General features: G+C 44.3%; 1 protein-coding gene across 4 annotated transcripts in view; it reads right to left on the bottom strand.

Annotated features, from left to right (window-relative positions):
- Window positions 1–18,465, bottom strand: part of prdm16 (PR domain containing 16) — a 178,052-nt gene that overhangs the window by 104,616 nt on the left and 54,971 nt on the right. For all 4 annotated transcript variants that reach the window (XM_041945625.1, XM_041945626.1, XM_041945627.1 and 1 more), the window contains exon 2: window positions 13,840–14,309. In XM_041945625.1, the coding sequence (XP_041801559.1) occupies window positions 13,840–14,309 (470 nt within the window). The remainder of the gene's footprint in view (window positions 1–13,839; window positions 14,310–18,465) is intronic.

Here is an 18,465-nt window from a genome sequence, read left to right as displayed (position 1 = left end):
GCAAATTCCAACATCCTGGAATCAGTGAATGTTTTGCATTTTCTCTTGATAGATTCCTTGAACAAATAATTAATTATCAGAACTGTCGAGTGATATTCGATCAACTAATTAATTAATCTGCTAATCGTTTCAGCACTGTTTGAGATTGGGTATGCAAACAGCAAGTCGACATGCCATCACAGTTTATACTGTTTCTTGTCCTCCAGTGGATGTCTTCGTGTGTATTGTGTTTCTTCTTCATTCTGTATGTTGATTTGTGTTTCCTTAAGCGAAGAACACAAACCACCTGTGTGTCACGGTAAGATCACTGGAGCTCTGTTGATGTATCAATGAGCTCATCTGTTTATCCAGCAGACCAGGAAGAAGGCCCACAACATCCTGGAGGACAGAAATCAACTCCTACATTCCCCTGGGTCCATCAGCAAGGTCAAGTGCACAGCAAATAGGTTCGGAGCCTCCTTGGAGTCTGGGGCCATATGGCAGGTAAGCAGCATGATTAATGAGAAATCTGGGCTGATATTAGGGTTAATTGACTTCGCTGGTCAGCCCTCGTTATGGAATTTCTTGTCCTTTGCACTACTAGCACTTAGAGCAGAAGTTACTAAACAGACGTTGTGCAATGTAAATTACTTTTAGAAGATGATTGTGACTGTTTGCATTTCATATTTCCTTTTTCAACTGTAGCAGTCAACCAAACATGATTTTTTTCAAATGCATTTTCTCTGTGCCTGTACTGATGTTTCTGCACTAACTCCATCCCGCTTTCGTCCTTTCACTACCTGTATCATTCTCTTTTTATATATATTGCCTTATTCTCACAAGAAGCCCTTCGGTTGGCTGCAAAGCAAATATCCCCGTGGAAATCAATACAGCTGAACTCTGAAAACGGGAGATTAAATACTCAATTCTAGTGTTTGTTTATTTGAAATAAGCCTGCCGATTGCAGAAAAACTTGGAAATCCAGAGTATGTTGTTGGTTAGCATTCCGATTGTTTTTGGTTCATCTCGGTGGACTTTCGGAGAGAAATTGGGTGCAAACATCCACGAAAACTTTCTCAATGGATGTTTGTATCCTAGCTGCGGGGTGTGGGAAGAGAGAGTGAGTGTGTCCCAGCAGCGGAGATGAGAAGAGGGTAAGTGAGCCATGTGGAGGAAGCCAGAGGGTGAGTGGTGATCTGTAAGACGATACCCTGCTACCTTCCCTGACCCCCCTGTCGGGCCACTCTGTTACCTGGACAAGATGGGAGGTATTAAGTGGCCCGCTGTCCCGCTAGGTTGAGTTGCTGATCCGCTAGCCAGAGAGGAAAGCCAACCCCTACTCCCATCTTCACTTCAGTGGGAGCGTTTGTTTTGATTTTTGTCCTCTCTTTCTCACAGACAAACCTGAGAGGCCCAATTTATCTGGGATAGAGTGAGGGGAAATAGGGCGCCTTGCCACTTGAACACTAGAACTTTAAGCCGGCAACGGTTCGCCGACTCTCTCTGCCAATGTCTTCCTTGACTGTAATGCAATGCTGACATACACAGAGCAACAGAGGGCTTTTGATAATGCACTAATGACAGATTAATAAATAATACATCACATTAGAGTCATAACATTGTAGAAAATTGGAATCGGTGAATGAATCTTCTGGTTCTTTGATGGATCTAGAACCCAAAGGACAGAAAGCAGATGAAAAGCGGAATCAAAAGCCACCACTTCCACCATGATTTTTTTGTGTGTGTGTGTGTGTGTGTGTTCTTTCAAACTAGAGGACATCTCTAGGTTTCCTGTGAGGAGTCAACAATGTGTGCCGGTGCCCACCCACATCTTTAGGCAGGGCAACACAGGGACTGCCGAGAGAACAGGAGGAACAATTTGCTCATTCTCAACCAAGACATGGGGGCTTTGGGTGAAGGGAAAAAAAGACACCCAATATCCAAAATCCTTCTCTCAGGGCCATCATGTGAAGAATTCCCCCTCTTCTCCTCCTCCTCTGCCCTCCCTCCCCCCACCTCCCTCCTTTCCTCTTCTCTTCTTTTCTTTTTTAATCAAGCCGTCTGGGGTTGTCAGGTCTTTTGAGATGAGGACTCCCAGCCATGTGAAAAGTTAATCCCTTGTGGGCCTTCTTCTCCGTGGCGCTCATCTCCCTGGGAACACTGGTGGTGGCTTGCAGGCAGGTGGTGGTGGGCGGGGGGGAGGTGGAAAGGAGGAGGGATGGATGGAGGGATGAACACAGGGCCACCCTGACCAACGGATCGAGTGGTGCAGATTCTCTCCAATCAATCACTAACTCTGAAGCCCACACCTGAACTTACGGCCTTGTTATGTGGCCCCCCACACCACACACACACACACACACACACACACACACACACAGCACCACCCCAACTCTGCAGCTAACAACACTCCTTTCCTCCCCTCTTCTCCACCATCCTGCCTCCCTCCACCCACGCTACCCCAATCCCCAACTCCAAGACCTTTTGATGAGGTTCCCTGCCTGACCGACAGACGGCTGGAATAGAGAGCCCGGAGGATTTGCGGCGTGGAGAGCCAGTCGAGTGGCTTCTGAAGGATGACAGTGGTTCACAATGGAGAGGGTACTCCTGTTGCATTGTGCCCCGAACCTCCCCGGCGCAGCATCGACCCCCAACCCATCCAATCCCCCAGCCACTTGGCTTCAACCGTTCCTCTCTAGCCGTTTCACTGTGTGTCAAAGCAACAATCCCGACAGACTCCTCTTGGGCCTTCTGCCAAGGAATGAAGGACATGATAGATAACAATGGAGGTAAGACGAGGGGTTCAACGGTGCTTTTGTCAGGTTTCTCTCAATGAGCCGTTTCAGGGACATCAACAGCAATTACGAGGAGTTAAGACACAAGGTGCCTTTACTTTTACAGCAAAGAAATCATATTTCTGGCTGAATGTTGAAGGCAACGTGGCTCACAAAAGCCTTCTTCAGCCATCTGAAGGAGACAGAAAAATGCACACTTGAATGCTTTGCTTGCAGTGCACTTTTTCCTCCTCGGCCTCCTTCTCAGAGCGAAGTGCCATTGGAAATATAGACAGGCTCAGTCAGCCATCTTAATCCCTCTCCCCTGTCCATCTCACGCTCACTCAATCCACCCTGACCCCACACACTCTCACTCTTTCACACACATGCACACACACTCATCCGCCTTCTCCCTCCCACTTGATGTGCCCCAAGCCCCCCCCCCCCCACCCCCCACCCCAAGAAAAGCGCTTGAGGCAGAGAGAATCTCTGTTGGAGGGGTGTACAGAGCGAGATTTGGGAGTTTGTAAAGGTCAGCACGGACTTTGTTCAATCTGAGGGTTTATCTCAGCAACAGCAGGGCAGGACAATGGGGCCGCTCGCCGCGCAACAGAAACCCAAGCTGTGGCAGCTAAATTACTTCACTGATAAGGCCGAATTAGAAGCACCGGGACCCTGGAGGCCAGGAAAAGAGGAGGAGGGAGCAAAATGAAAAAAGGAGAGTAGAAATAGAGAGAGAGGGCACATAGGATTGAGAAAGGAGGTTGAAAAATCAATGAATCAAAAAAGAAAAGATTTGAGTCTGTGATCTTGGTATAATTAAAGCACATGCCCCGTATTTTGTTGTGGAAGCACATCACAATGCACATGACAGTACACCGGCATGAGAAAAGAGATCAGAGTCTGCAAAAAATTGTAATGGAGCATGAATATGTTTGTATATAAGCATACAGCTAAACACAAGGTTTTGAGAGGGATCCGTCACAAGAACGCCAGAAAGGGGGCTGTTCTCTGTGTGTGTACCTGTGAGCATCTGTGCATGTGTGTGAGAACAGATGTGAAGTAGGAATGGAAAGCTGCGTAAAGGGAAAGCGATGGCGGCTCCTGTCACACATCCTCCACTGCACAGGAGAGGAGGAAGAAGAAGGGTCGGGAAGAAAGAGCCGACTTGCACTGCTTGAGTGGTTTGGTAGGCACCGTGCTTCAAGTGTGTGTGCGCTGTGTGTTTGCTGGTGTGCTCTTACACTGTACACTTTCTGCAGTTGTACTAAAATATCTGCCTTTCTCTCTCCCCCCTCCCTGAATAAACACGTCTGGCACACAACATTAAAAGCACTTAAAACTTGTTCGGGAAGTGGCATTGTGAGCTCTTGGCCAGCAGAGGGGAGCAGGCTTTGTCCCCAGAAACACTCAGGTCCAATAAAATAACAGCAGACAAAGTGACATATGAAGGCTTTTATTATAAACCAGTGTTTGATCTCAATTACTAAATAATGAGGAACGGCACATAAACGTACAGAAGCGGCAGGAAAAAACAGGACAGCTGTGATGATAACAACATGACAATAAGATTTTCACGTAATGCCAAACAACCATCGTATCACCCAGCTGATACAACTGCAACACAAACATAATCTAGGTAAGAGTGCACATACAGTCACACTCTCACACAATGTGACAGTGCTTTTGTTCTCCTGTTTGGCATAACTTTTGCATCACATGGCTCAAGCCTAAGAGTTTCAGAGAACTAGAATAGGTCTTTTTTTCTTTTACACCTTCCTGTGGTACCGGGTGGCATGCTGGGTACCGCTGTGTACCAGCTGCACCAGCATCAGCTCACCTCCTCTCCAGAAAAAGTGAGCAGAATCATATGACATTTACAGAGGACACAATGACTGAGAGGCCTGCAGTGCGCTGCCCTGACCATTAAGCAGATTTGCAGAAATCCAGGCTGCCTCACCTTCTCTTTCTCTCTGGAAACACAAACTAACAGGCAGGTTCTTGTTCTCCACAGTGAGAAAGCAGCACAGCAAATTGGATATTGTTATACAGCTATATGTCATGTATTAGCTCACAGCCCCTCTAAGGGTTCAGCTATGACGCAGAAGTATTCGAATAAACAGCCATTTTACTGGATTGTTTATTCATCTCCACTGCTGCAGGTCATCAGAGTCTCTTTTGCACATACTTGTCAATGGAAGTCTTGGTGGCAGATGCTTTGGCAAAGTAAAACAAGCTGTCGCTGTCAACTCTCGTCACATGTCACTTGCTTAATATGTTACAGAATTCTTGAAATACAATTAAAGAATTATTTAACATGGTGTCTGAGGTCTCATTATCTTTTAAAGATTTTCATGCGGTCATTTTTAGACTCCCTTACCACGATACATAACTATCCCTGTCAACATATCTTCATCAAGCAGTTAAAATGCATATTCTTATAGTAAGTGATGATGACAGTATTAGGAAACATCTAAATCAACTACATACCACTCCACTTATGCTTTACAAACAGCGATTAAACATCAAATATCCCTGTCACAGTGAGCAGCATGTAGAACAACGCAAACCAAATTGAATGAGGCAATGATATCTCACTTCTGAAATGTCTGGGAAACATCTGTTTAAACTGTTATTTGTCATCTTGACACAAGCACTTGTGCTAAATTAAGATATTACACCAAACTCCTGGTGAGATTCAGTTTTAGTTGAGGAAATCTGACAGATTTAGGATCATGTGGAGGGTGAACCGGTGCCCAAGATGATTAAAATACAGAGTGTGTATGTGCGTCTGTGTGCATGTAAATACACACGCAAGCACATGCGCACACACACTCTCTCTCACTCACACACACACAGACACACACAAACGTACCTCTACAAATCTTTCTTAACTCTGTCAAAACCTCCTTGTTGTCTCATGCAGACAAGACTCCCAATGACAGTGGTGGAGCAAATGAGCGAAAACCACTCAAGCGATTCCGGAGACTTTCCAAAGTAAAGACGTCCCGGTGTGTTTGACACTTCAACAATTCAACACTGTTTTTAGATCTAATGTCGTCATCGCGCTTCGCTTCTCACTCTACCCTGTTATTCTAAATGACCGAGTGGAGGAAAGAATAACACGGGAGAATGTCTTTTTCCTGCCTGCCCGTGTCTCTTTATGTTTGTGTGGACATGTGCGCGTGTGGTAATGTACATTTTATATGCCTGTACATGTCCGTGTTGAACCACATGGCAAAGATAAACTCGGAAAAAACAGAGAACAGGAGAGGTTATCTGAACTTTTATACTTATTATGCTGACAACAGGTTAATGACAGTCCTCGCTCTCTTTCTACGAGCATAAGCTCATGCGGGCGCTTTATACTCTCTGCATGTACCACGACTGTTTGACTCTGACAAAGACGCACGCTGTGCTGAAGCGTTAGTCCTTATACCTAATAAAAAGCGATTAAAAAGCACAGGCTTGTGCTCCAGCTTCCTCCACGGCTCACTGCTCATGGATTGAGTTCTACAATGCAGTACAAGAACTGCAAGGAGTTAACGAAAATAAGCATTTCTACAGCCAAGGCTTTTGGGCCATGTTGTGTATCTGATTATGGAAAATGGCAATCACAACAGCCACGGGGACCTGATTAATAGGTCACCACCTCCTGCTTGAGTCACAGAAATGTTAAGCAGCACAAGGGATTTAGATTTAAAGTGAGGGAGAAAGGGAAAATTGAGTGAAAATGGAAGAAAGGGTGAGTGATCTGTGACACAAAGGTCTTGCATTGGCACCCATACGATTCTAGACCCACACCAAAATATGACAGAAAAGTCAGAGCTGACATGAGATGAGCCTCATTTGTAAATATCAGCCTAGCAGCGAGAGCTGGGAAGGCGGAAAAGCACATGTCTACATAATAGCATAAATCTGATCACCAACATAAGCAGCGTTTGACAAATGTCATCATTTTCCACTGTGGCAAAGAGCAGCGTCATTGTCTGCTCCTGCCCTGAGGCCATAACCGATGAGACTATTCATCAGGACAATGATGACCGATGGGCTTTCACTCGCTACACAGCGAAAGGGACGGGATTCGACAGGAGTTACCTGCGCTTCATCACAGAGGACTGATGGGCCAATGTGAGGGTTTTTAAATCAATGTTTAAAGCACTTCTGCTAAGAGAAACCTCATGCAATAAAGGACAGCATTGTGGTGGAGATGCGTGAGGAGACTGTGAGGGGGGTTATTGAGGAAAACAAGAGGTTCCATTGAGAATGCTTGGCTGGAGTGGCTGAGGTCTGAAACCAATGACCAAGTAATAACAGCCCAAATCCCAGGGACAATATTTGTCGAGTTCCACTCTCTTCAAAGATGGATGACTTTGCCCCATGTACTTCCTTGGGAGCCTGGACACCTTTCATCTGAGCCCTGCAGATTAATTTATTAACTAATTAACAGATGTTGGTAACGAGTTATGAAGGAATGATAAGGTATCAGGCTTCTAATCAAACCTGACATTTAATTTGCTGCCCTGCTTCCTCGTTATCAATTACTGTGCACATTGAAGATAATTGACAATGGTTTGCACCGAGACACAGGAGGCTTGTCTTTAACAGCTTTCTTTATAAAAAAAAAAAAAAAAGAGCGCTGCTGTGGTGTTTCTAGGGGCAACGACGACCATATGTTTAATATTAGATGGAATCTGTTCCACTGGAGTGCTCCGAAAGCTGGGAAAATTGGATTAAATTGGCTAATGGCATGTTTAAAACCTACATAAAATGAACGTGAATGGAAGATATTACAGCACCCAGGCCCGGGACTTGTGGTGTTACGCTCTCTCTCTGGTGTTTTCCCTCCGTGTGTAAACTTGGGGTTTCTGTCAAAGTCAAATAATGATGACAGAAAACCGCACACTGTTGGTCAATACTGTTATTAGAAACCACAGGTTTGATATCCTTTTCATTACAATGTGGGACTAAACACAAATGTGCCAAAGCAACTCCTTACATTAACACATAACTTCATATAACCAATCATGAAAAATGTGCAGTTAGTTGTCAATATAGTGCAAATATTCATCATTTTCACCATCGAAAGATTCTAAAAGATTTTTTTCATCCCAGTGCTGATGTCGGTTAACACAGAATCAAAATAGCGAATATTTTGTGCAAAATGTTCAAGGGAGCAATCACCCAAATCACAAAAACATGTTTTTGTTCGAATCCCTGGTAGCTTATAGTCATTCAGTTTTATGAATCTAGGATTGGAAAAATTTGCTTTTTTCCAAACCTTTTAATGCTTTTGCACCAAAAAAGGAATCCTATCTCTGTTGTGTGGGTGTGGCAGCAGAAGTCTCAGAGTTGGATATCTCAAAAATCCATAACTGGAGCAAAGTGGATAAAACGTGCTTTTTTGGTGTTCGATTTAGGTAAAATGACCCTTTACTATATACGTTTATCCTCTACTTTCAAATAAAACTAGATCTGAGGAGGTAAAACTAAGATGGCCAGCTGTTTTCCCTGTTGGGGCTTTAAGGAGAAGTACTCTCAGCTCAAGGCCAGGCTCATCAGAGCATGGTCCTGATTTGATTACTAAAAGACATGATAATGAGCCCATTTATGTGAAGAGCTTCACTCCTGCTATACAATAGTCTACATGGTAGAGGTTCAGGTTAACAAGAGGTAATATTAGGGCTTAGTGTCTAAAAATGGATGACTAATAGATGCCTACATTATGGTTAGTGACTGCTTACTTTCTCTGACCTTAACCAAGTCATAATTGAAGCAGCAGGACATGACTGTCACAATGAGAACACCGGAAAGCACATTAATGAAATCAAGCAGGAAACTAATCTATCTCCCGTTATCTCGCTCCCTCTCTTTCCCACTCTGTCTCATACTATAAATTCAATTGGTGTGACTACTGTCTCCTGGCAGTCCCAGGGAGTTTCTGCCCTATCAGTTCAGTGCCAGTCACCTGAAGGACCAAACATCAAGATAAGGAACACCTTTCTGTGGAAGGCAAACAGATCAGACAAGTTCCAAGCTGCACCTTGAATGCCCTGTAGGAATATCTTGCAGCATAAGAACTTGGCCATCCGCCCTCCTCAGGCACAACACAAAAGGCGAGCAAACACTTCAGGAGGCGAGAGGTGGGTCAGGACAGATAAGTGTCAGGGTGCGCCAGGACTTCTTCTGCCTAAAGTTTGGAGACAAGGACGAGGGCTTAGCTCAACGATTAGGTCGAGAACAAAAGGATCATCGCGTCAGCATGAAAAGCAAGCGGTTACGCTGGAGATTAAGTGCCTGACACAGGGTGAGGGAGATGCATGGTGCCATGGCCGGATGGTAACTGTCACGTAGAACCTTGGCGACACAAGAGTACCCGCCAGATGTCTTAGCCAATCACTAAGTCAATAACAGGGTAAACAGAAGAGCTAGCATAGTTTTTGCCTCTTTCCACACATCACTGGATGAATGATACTGATATGGAAAATCACCCCACAAAAGGTAAACAGAAAAAGAATGAGGGACAGAGAAAAAGAAGTTTGCCTGGCAACAAAGTCATCCCAAGGTCCACTGCTGCAAAGAGACAAATATGGCTGCAGGGCTGACACGGAGTCTGTGATCCATGTTTTTGTGTGTGAAAGCATTTGTGTTGACCTTGTCCAAAGGGTCTACATAACTGCACATCCCTAAAATCAAAATGCACAATACGTCCTTCTTACATCCCTGGTATCGTGCCTCAGACCCTGAAGGTATCGTGCTGTGTACCATTTACATTCTATAAATTGACAACAGCAGAGCACCAAGATTGGTAATTACAAGTTTAGCAGCCAGTGAATCATCCAAAACTGACAAGCAAGTGACTCCATCTTCTCACAGTTGGTGAGATTGTGCCGCAACACCTGATGTGCGTTGACCTTCAAACAAGAACCCCGTGAGATAGCAAACATTCAAGCTGGAGAAACAAAAGATAGTGAGAACAGACAAAGCTAATAGGTGCTAGAGGAGTTTCAAAAGCAATGATTCAGCAAGGACACGCCCAATGAGCACAGGGTAAGCAGAGCAAACACCATTAATATCGCTTTGAGAGGGTTTGGCCATATCGCTTTGGTTTGCTTCACTAATGTTCCAAATGCAGACATGACTGAGAGATTTGATGTGCTCTTGTTTTTCCTCTAAAGATAAAAGTCAAAGTCGTTACTGTTGGAAGGATTTAACGTCGCTCACGGATCCCAGCTGCAAACTTGCAGTTTGTTCCTCTTAACAAGCTTCCTCCACAAATGTGTTGCACTCTCTCCTGCCATCTGAACACCCAAGGGAGTTAGATCAGTGAGTCCATTCAATGCCAGTCAGTGAAGAGCACAATACCCCCAGCCATTGTATGGTGACATGACTCTATCAATAGGCAAGTCGGGTCAATCTACCGGCCAGATAATAGCAGCAGTCACTCTGACAGTAGATCCCCACAGTGGACTCTCTGAGGGCCTCGCCTCTCTCTGCTTGCTCAGGCCTTCCTATCCTGAGGGGTTGGCAGCCCTATGCAAACACACACAACCAGAAAGGCACACACACATATGGTAGACCTGGGGCCCTGGCGCTCTATCATGTTGTGCTAAAGGGGGAGCATAATGGTTTTTAAATGGATGACTCGGTGCTGGCCCAGAGAGGGAGTCTGAGACAGAAGAGAATGGCCATGGCCTGCAGCGAAGCAGCTCTTAGATTGAGCTGTCCGTCTCGCTGAAATGAGTCTGAGTTAACACCTCTTCCAGTCCCCGGTGCCCCAGGACAGACAATAGTAGGCTTCCTCTCTGCCTTCCTCTTTCTTCTCTCTCTCACTCCTACTCCTTCGCTCTCTCTTTCTATTACTCCCTCTGTTTCTCTCCACCAATCTACACTTCCACTCAGATATCCAGAAAGCACTACAGCCTGCGCCATGTGATTGTTAGAGCTGTTTGGGCTTCGCTGGTAGACCGCGGTGCTCGCAAAGCCAGCATAATGAGTTATTGCCAGTCTTAGTAAAAAATCCACAAAAATGCAGCCAACGTAGTTAAGCTGTTTTGGCCTCGAGTGTACTACTGCAGATGGCATATATCATTGTTGATGAGTAAAAATCTTGTAACTGTAATTTTGGGGGATTTCATGTTTCCAAGGATTATAGGGATACATGTACAACATAGTCTGCAACCTTTGATTTTAAGATAATTTAATCAACGTAAAATGAAGTGGTCATCAGGAAGAAAACAAGGCTGTTTAACTCTTGGGAGTGTTTGGCAAATTGCAGCATATAGTAAGACTGCATACTGCAATTTATTATGAAGTGGAAGCACAGTTAAACTAATCACTCTGATAGCTAAATTCACCACTTAATCCAATTTCGTCTTCCTACCAAGAAGGGTCTGCGTGAGGCCCCGGCTAAATATGACCACATTTACACCCCGGAGATCTCAGATGACTTCACTTATTACCTCTCATAACATGTCCCCCTGTCTTGGCAGAGAACTGGTGTAACACATACACATTCACAGAATTTCCATGCAGAGTATCAGACTCCTCCAGTGTTTGTGATGCTGTGAGAAATGTGTTTTTTGCATCGTCTTTTCCTACTCTATGCATCACCATTAATCCTTGTTTCTCTCTGGTTTCTTTTAAGATCTTTCTTCACTCAGCCGTACCGCAGTTGCTCCCTCGTCTGTCTATTTGTCTAAGACCAGAGGCAGTAGATGAGTAGAGGGGTAGATGGTGAAAATGGGGGAGAAAGGGGGTGTATGGGACTCCTGGGGGAGTCTGTTGATGACTATCAACAGGCTGACTGTTATGACTATCTGTGATAAGAGTCTGTGAGAGGAGAGTCCCCGAAGGTTTCCAGCCCCAGACCAGACAGGATATCTTAAAAAAAAAAAAACAGAGCCAATCAGAGTGAGTCCTCCAATGACCACTCAGGAGGAGGAGGAAGACGAGACAGATCAATCGTTCCATTTTGACAGGCTGGGAGGTAAAGACTGAAGATTATACCTTGAGGGGATATAAAACTGACCTCAGGCTAGCTGCAACATGCAAATGAATGAAAAAAACGCATTGCTCACTGCATTTGTCACAAAGAAAATTTCTAAAATGTCACCAAAAGACCTAAAATGTGCCAAAGGCAGTGGCAGAATGTGGACTGTGTTCATGTATGTACTGGACTTTACTGGGTGGTTTAATAACTTCATCTCCACTTCAAACTCCCTCTGAGAGTGGCGAAAATCTAATCTCTACATTTCTAAACTCTTAAAAGCGCAACAATACCCTAAGTCTCCCTTTTAACGGAGGTGTGTGTGTGTGTGTGTGTGTGTGTGTGTGTGTGTACATACGTCAGGACATTTCTATGAGCGCATGTGTGAATGTATCTCTTTCGAGCTGAAGGTGGCCTTTTTCCTACAAGCCAGAGAGCTAAAGCTTAGCTGATGAATATGCATTAGTCGGGTGTCTGGGGAGAAAAAAGGAAGGAGGAGGAAAACTGAGAGAAAACATGAGAGCTACGGGGAGAGTGTAGCTTTTGGAGAGGTGCCCTATGCACCCCGAATGGCTAGCCATAATATGAACTTTAAAAAGGAAAATGTTCAGACTGGCACACTGCCACATAGCGTGTGCCTGTGTGCTCTAATCGCCTTCTCCTGCAACTGTTAAGAAGAAAACAGGGTGAAAAAAGAAATGAAGGCTTTAGTGGAAACCGCCAGGAGTTCATCAGACTGAACTTATTACAAGACCCTCAGAGATTCCTTTAAAATCTTGTCAATGAGAGATTCATGGACATTACTTTTATGAGCCAAGTTTTTCAGAGAGATGTTTACAATTTCTCTCTCAAGGGAAACTGTGAAATGACCAGATGCTTTGAGAATATAACTACTAATAACGATCGTTAATTCTAAACTTTCTAAACTACAACCCCGATTCCAAAAAACTGGAACGTTGTGTAAAACATAAACAGAATGTGATAACTTGCTAATCTTTTTTGACACATACTTAATTGAAAACAGGACAAAGACAATATATTTAATGTTTTACATCATCAACTTCATTGATTTTTGGAAATATATGTTGGAACAGCTGGGACAGGAGCTATAAAAGACTGGGAAAGTTGTGCAATGCTCCAAAAGCACCTGTTTAAAACAACAAATATGATATATGATAAATGTTATCTCATCAATTTATGTTGCCTAACATGGTAACATTCATTATACAATATCTGTGTAAAATGTTGGGATTTCTTATGCTCTTCTAAATGCATGTAGTAAAAACAGCAAAAAAAACATGTAAAAGTTCTCTCAAAATTATTGCATGGCCTGTTGGCCCACATTAAAAATCTGATAAACCTCTAACTGTGCACTGGTGATGTCTAATCCAAGTACATCCTGCCCTTTCCCACATGATGTTCCAATGATTAACCTCTACAGTCAAAGTCTCTATTCCTTATTACATACAAATGTAATATTAGACTATGTGAATGACCAGCCCCCTAAAAATGAAGAGTCAAGGAGTCAGTGAAATGAAAAGCAGGCCAGTATATTTCATCTCTGATTAGGCACATGAGAACGAGAGAGAGAGAGACACAGAGAGAGAGACAGAGATCAGGAGTTTTCCTTTTTTTCCTAATGAGCTTACTGAAGCAACTTCAATATCCTCTAATGTCATGTTGAAATGAAAATTAATAGTTCAATATGCCGCCACCGCATTGGGCCATGCTTCTTCCATTTCCATATCGGGTGGCGTGACCAAATGAGTGTGCTCGCTCGGACCGACGCCCAGAAAAGCTGATACCTCTACTAATCAGCCAGATTTTTCCATCTGACATCGCTGTGCTGCTGAAATTCTGGATGAGTGTGAGTTTTGTATGCATGTGTGTGTATGTTTCTGTGTGTATGTGCAGAATCAAAGATGGGGTCCAGTGACACGGGGGATGCAAATGGAGCGAGCATCTTTGCTGATGGCACCTCCATTCTGTTACCCGTTATGTAAGTAGTCAAACGTGATAGACGGCTGGAGTGAAATCAAGGGGAAAAAGCACTAAACAACCCAAAACAAAGCACAAAGAAGTAGGGCTGGTTCCTACCTCCCATCCAAAGGAGCTGTCTTTGCCTGTGGCCCCATGATGCAGCGTGCTGTGCAGACCGAACCTCTCGCCAGCACCGATGCGGGTCTTGGCCCAAACCCCCAGGCCGGCACCGGGCACAGAGGACTCCCGCAGCTCCAGGTCGCTGGGAATGGGAATGTCGTCTGGAATGTAGACAGGTGCCTCGTAGGGTGAGCCCTCCTTGGGTGTGGTGAAGTCCTGGTCATTGCTGCTGCTGTTGCTGTTGTTGTGAAGGTGGTGGTGGTGGTGGGTGGCGTAGATGTGGGGGTGCAGCAGGTGGTGGTGGTTGTTGTTTGGATGGGAAGGGGTGGGTGAGGGCAGGGGGGACATGTTGATGATGCCGTCGTCTGCGTCATCTTCTGGGCTGTCGGCACCACCTCCGCTGCCGGCCGCTAAACCGTGGAGGTCGGCCTCTGTGTCGTACATGCTGTCCACTGGCTCGCTGTCATCTGGTACACAAAACACATAAAGACTGTTGTTAATATGCAAGCAGAGGAGGCAGATATAGATACATAACACTGTTTAGCCAGAGCCCTCTGCTTCAAGGCACTGGCTCAAACGAATGAGCAGCCTGCGTTTCTTTTCATCCAGGGCTAAATAATATGGCCTAAATCATATCCCCATCCTCAGTAAGCACTGCACATCCAGTGACTTCTTAACCCTAAATTCCCCCCTAAAACTTCAATCAACTTCAAACTTCAACCCAACTTCAATCTCCAAACCTCTAAACTGCTAGAAAACCACACTGTGCAATGAGGGTCCTCAGAAAAGAATACCTATCCATGTGATGGCCTTCAGCTACAAGATGCTGAGCTTACAGATTTGTGACTCATGTGAGAAGAGCCAGAGAGACGAAGAGAAGAAGCTTTAGGTTAGCCAAGTTCTTGATGGGAAAAGTTCTCAATTCCATCGCCGTCGCTGTTTCCTGCCAGGACTCATCTTACAAATAATGGCTGTGTCTATCATTGACCTGGTTAGCCTCGTCACCTATCATTATTGTCACGTCCGGAGACTGACAATATGATTGTGCCTGTGCTCCACGATCCCACCACTCCAATATGAGTGAAAATGATGATGAGCACCGAGATTGTGTGTGTGTGTGTGGATGCACACAGCATTTGGCTTCACCCATTTTTTCTAAGTGTGTTATTAGGGATTTGGTGAGTGAAGGTTTGTAAATGTGCATGCGCAAATGCATCGTGGTGAGCTGCTCCACCAGCGCTGAGACATTTTTTTTCTACAAAAGTATGTCTTTTTTCAATTAAAAAAAGAAGCCAAAGTTCTCAAGCATTGAATACAAGCAGCCGTACAATAAACAAAAAAAAACAAACATACAAATGGTAAAATTAGGATTTAAATCAGGAACAATCTGATCAAAGAATAAGAAACCGGACCAGACATTTGATGCAAGTATGATGACGCACTTGACAGTTTTCAATAGGCAGTGCAACCAAAACACTTCAGTCAGTGCCAAAAAAAGCACAGAGGTTAAACGCCCAGCCCTTGTCTGTATGTATTTGTTTGTGTGTGTGTGTGTCTGCCTCAGCAAAATATGTGTGCCTCCTTCTTTTCCTCTCTGAACAGATCCTGGTGTCTTTCGTCAAAGCACCACTGCAGTTTTACTATCTAAACACAGGGACTGGCAATCAGCAGGCTAACTAGGCCCAAAATTACAGCAGGAGTGGTTCCAATCAAGCTCTCTCCCTCTGTTAGCCTCCGTCCAGGCTGCTGCCAAGCCTGCCACCACTTCCCAGGTTTTAGCCGGAGCTGCAACATGACATTTTGTAAAAAGTGCTTGTGAGTACATGGAAGTTTATTAGGTCACGATGAAAGTTTGTGGGTTGAATTTTAATAAAACTCGATGTAAGAGATATGCATCATTAATACGTTTAACTAAAACAACAACTAATACGTTTTCTTTCTGTTTAAAGGGTGTATTGATTTCCGAACTAATCTTTCTGTTTACACTTGATGAGGTGAGGAGGGAAACGCTGAGGCTTGTAAATTGTAGAAAGATTGACTGAGCTAATCAAGAAACCAAAGCAGAAAAAGTCATCGCTGAAGTTCCACAAGAGCACATTCATCGCGCAGGGCATAATTTTTTTGTTCTCTGATAAATATTTGGGTTCCTGCGCGGTGACAGATGTGGACCGTGAAGCTTGTGAAATTAACTGACATGTAAGTTTTAAATGGGAAATCTGAAACGATGAACGCATGCGACAAGGGCTTTTCAGCGCCTGGCAAACCTGCAGCCTGTCCACGCAGATCCGGGAAACTTATCATATAAAGCTGCAGCAGTAAAATCCAGCCTTTTATGACTGATTCTGCGTCATCCAGTGATTTTGACTGGAAAGCAACCCATTTTTTTTAATGATCACTGTTTCATAGGGGCTCAGACCAGGCGCGCAATTAAGCAGCGGAACATGTGAGCCAGCAGTAGCTTCCACTTTTCACAGATCAATTAAAGTTTTATAACTCAGCCCTATCTGCTGCTCCCTCTGCACAATCAAAAGTGTTTTCAGGCTGTTAAACACTTTTTTTTTTACTCACCCTCCCTCTTCACTCCCCCACTCTCACTGGCACTTGACCCATTGAGAGCAATTTTGACAAGCAGAAAGACAGCCTCGGAAAATCTATTAAATACTATTTGGCTTTAAGAGCCTCCGTGCACAAAAAAATGCACAGATCGCTACATCAAATAATTAAGCAACAAGGGGAAGGAGGGAAAAAACCCTCTTAATTTTAATGAACAAAACATCTTTTGTGAGACACATGAAGCAGTAACGTGAGGCAGAAATGGCAGACGCAGTGTTCAACTCTCAGTCGTAACTTAGTTAATTCATAAAAACGTTGCCTGGAGAGAAAACTGGGAAAATTTTACATTGCTCGCTGCTAGAGACAAGTTCGTTCTCTCTCTCTCTCTCCCTCTCCCTCTCCCTCCTGCCCTCTCTAAGACAAGTTGACCATGTTCGACCAGAGCCGAAAAAAGTCACAGATGAGAAAAGTAAGCAGGAAAATAATGAAAGGGGCCAGGAAGAGGACCAAGAGGAGGAGGCGAAGAGTCTAAAAACTGACGACTGGGCTGCTTTTAAACAGCTGTATGTTAGCTCTGGGTCTCAAAAGACCCAGAAAGAGATGTGAGGTTCGTCTCCCTGAGGGCTTCTTAAAAAACACCCGGGCCAGATAGTGCCTTCCTCTCCCTGGCTCCTTATGTTGTTCTTTCTCTCTCTGTTCCTCTCGCCATCTCTTTCTCTTTTACGGGGAGCTATTTATCCTGATTACATCAGGGGTCAATCATTAATTCGCACCTTGGGGGTCCCGGTGCTGGCTGTGGCTACAATGGGCTGCTTGTTCAGCAGCTGTTATTCCAGTGGAAAACTACGCTGCTCTGCCTGAGAGCCGGGCCCAGGCCACATGAAGGCATCCCATTTATTTGATAAATTGTAAATGCGTGCCATAAACGGAGCTCTTTGCTTTGTAGCATGGCTTGCAATAACAAAGATTTTAGGGCACGTACGAACACAGATGCAGGCTATCACACAAACACACATCTGTTTGCAACTGCAGGAGCTGTTACTGTACTCTAAACACATGTGCAAGGGATCAGATGGTGTTGTAGGTAAAGATGATATCTCGTAATTACTGCATGTCACAGTGGAATTACAAGCTATGACACAGATATGACATTTATAGACACTAACCTCTAAAATACACATTTAACAATGTCAAATATTTCAAAAGACAAGCACACAACACGAACAAGCCATTAAAGAAAAATCTGACTGTGCTCCCTTTTAGGAGTCAAGATCGAAAAACTAAAAATACTACAAAAATATGAAAAGCTGATAACATTGTAATCAGCGTTGCCATGGCAAAATAACTTGACACGGTGCTGAAAATCAGCGGTTTAATCGAAGGGCCTTACAACAGGCAAATTGTTCTGTGGTTGTGTTTAATCAGCGCACTCTAGACTTAAATGCAGAAAGATAGAGATCTGGAGTCATTTTCTGCCGTCTGCCTGGACGCACACAAACACATGTGCCTTGTGGCATATAGACTGAGCTGTATTATTGACATAGTCTGGGTAGAGAGAAACAACACTGCAGGAATTCTGGAAGGGGAACCTTTAAATACTGCATCAAATAAGACCCCACTAATTTCTTGAATAACCAGGCATCTCTTCATTGAGAAAAAATCACGACTCTTTGATTGAAATTGTAGTTGAAGATGCAGTTTTACTTGTATACAGGGATGCACATCTTGTAAAGTACTGCAGACCACAAGCTAATATGGATGCCAACAATAGCTCGAGCATTCAGAGCCAGGTGCATGCTTTGCTAGAGAGCAAGCAGCACAGTGGAGCCACGGCTGTGGCTATGATAACAATAAAAGAGAGCTGGAAAGAAGACGTGTGTGCCAACGATGGCCATCATAAAGCACACACGTCCCATTTCCCTCACTGCCTTCCCTCTCCAACGCACACAGAGACTGTATCTTTGTCTGGCCGTAAATTGATCTGGTTCAATTCAAAAGGAAAGCCAGCCACTGATGAAAAGACAGTATCCAGGGAAAAGGCAAAACTATGCAAAATCTGCACCGGCTCCA

The sequence above is a fragment of the Chelmon rostratus genome, chromosome 10 (assembly GCF_017976325.1).
Source record: "Chelmon rostratus isolate fCheRos1 chromosome 10, fCheRos1.pri, whole genome shotgun sequence".
In the NCBI taxonomy this organism is placed as follows: domain Eukaryota; kingdom Metazoa; phylum Chordata; class Actinopteri; order Chaetodontiformes; family Chaetodontidae; genus Chelmon; species Chelmon rostratus.
Note: the sequence above shows the minus strand (reverse complement) of the source record. Positions and strands in the feature narration are given on the sequence as shown.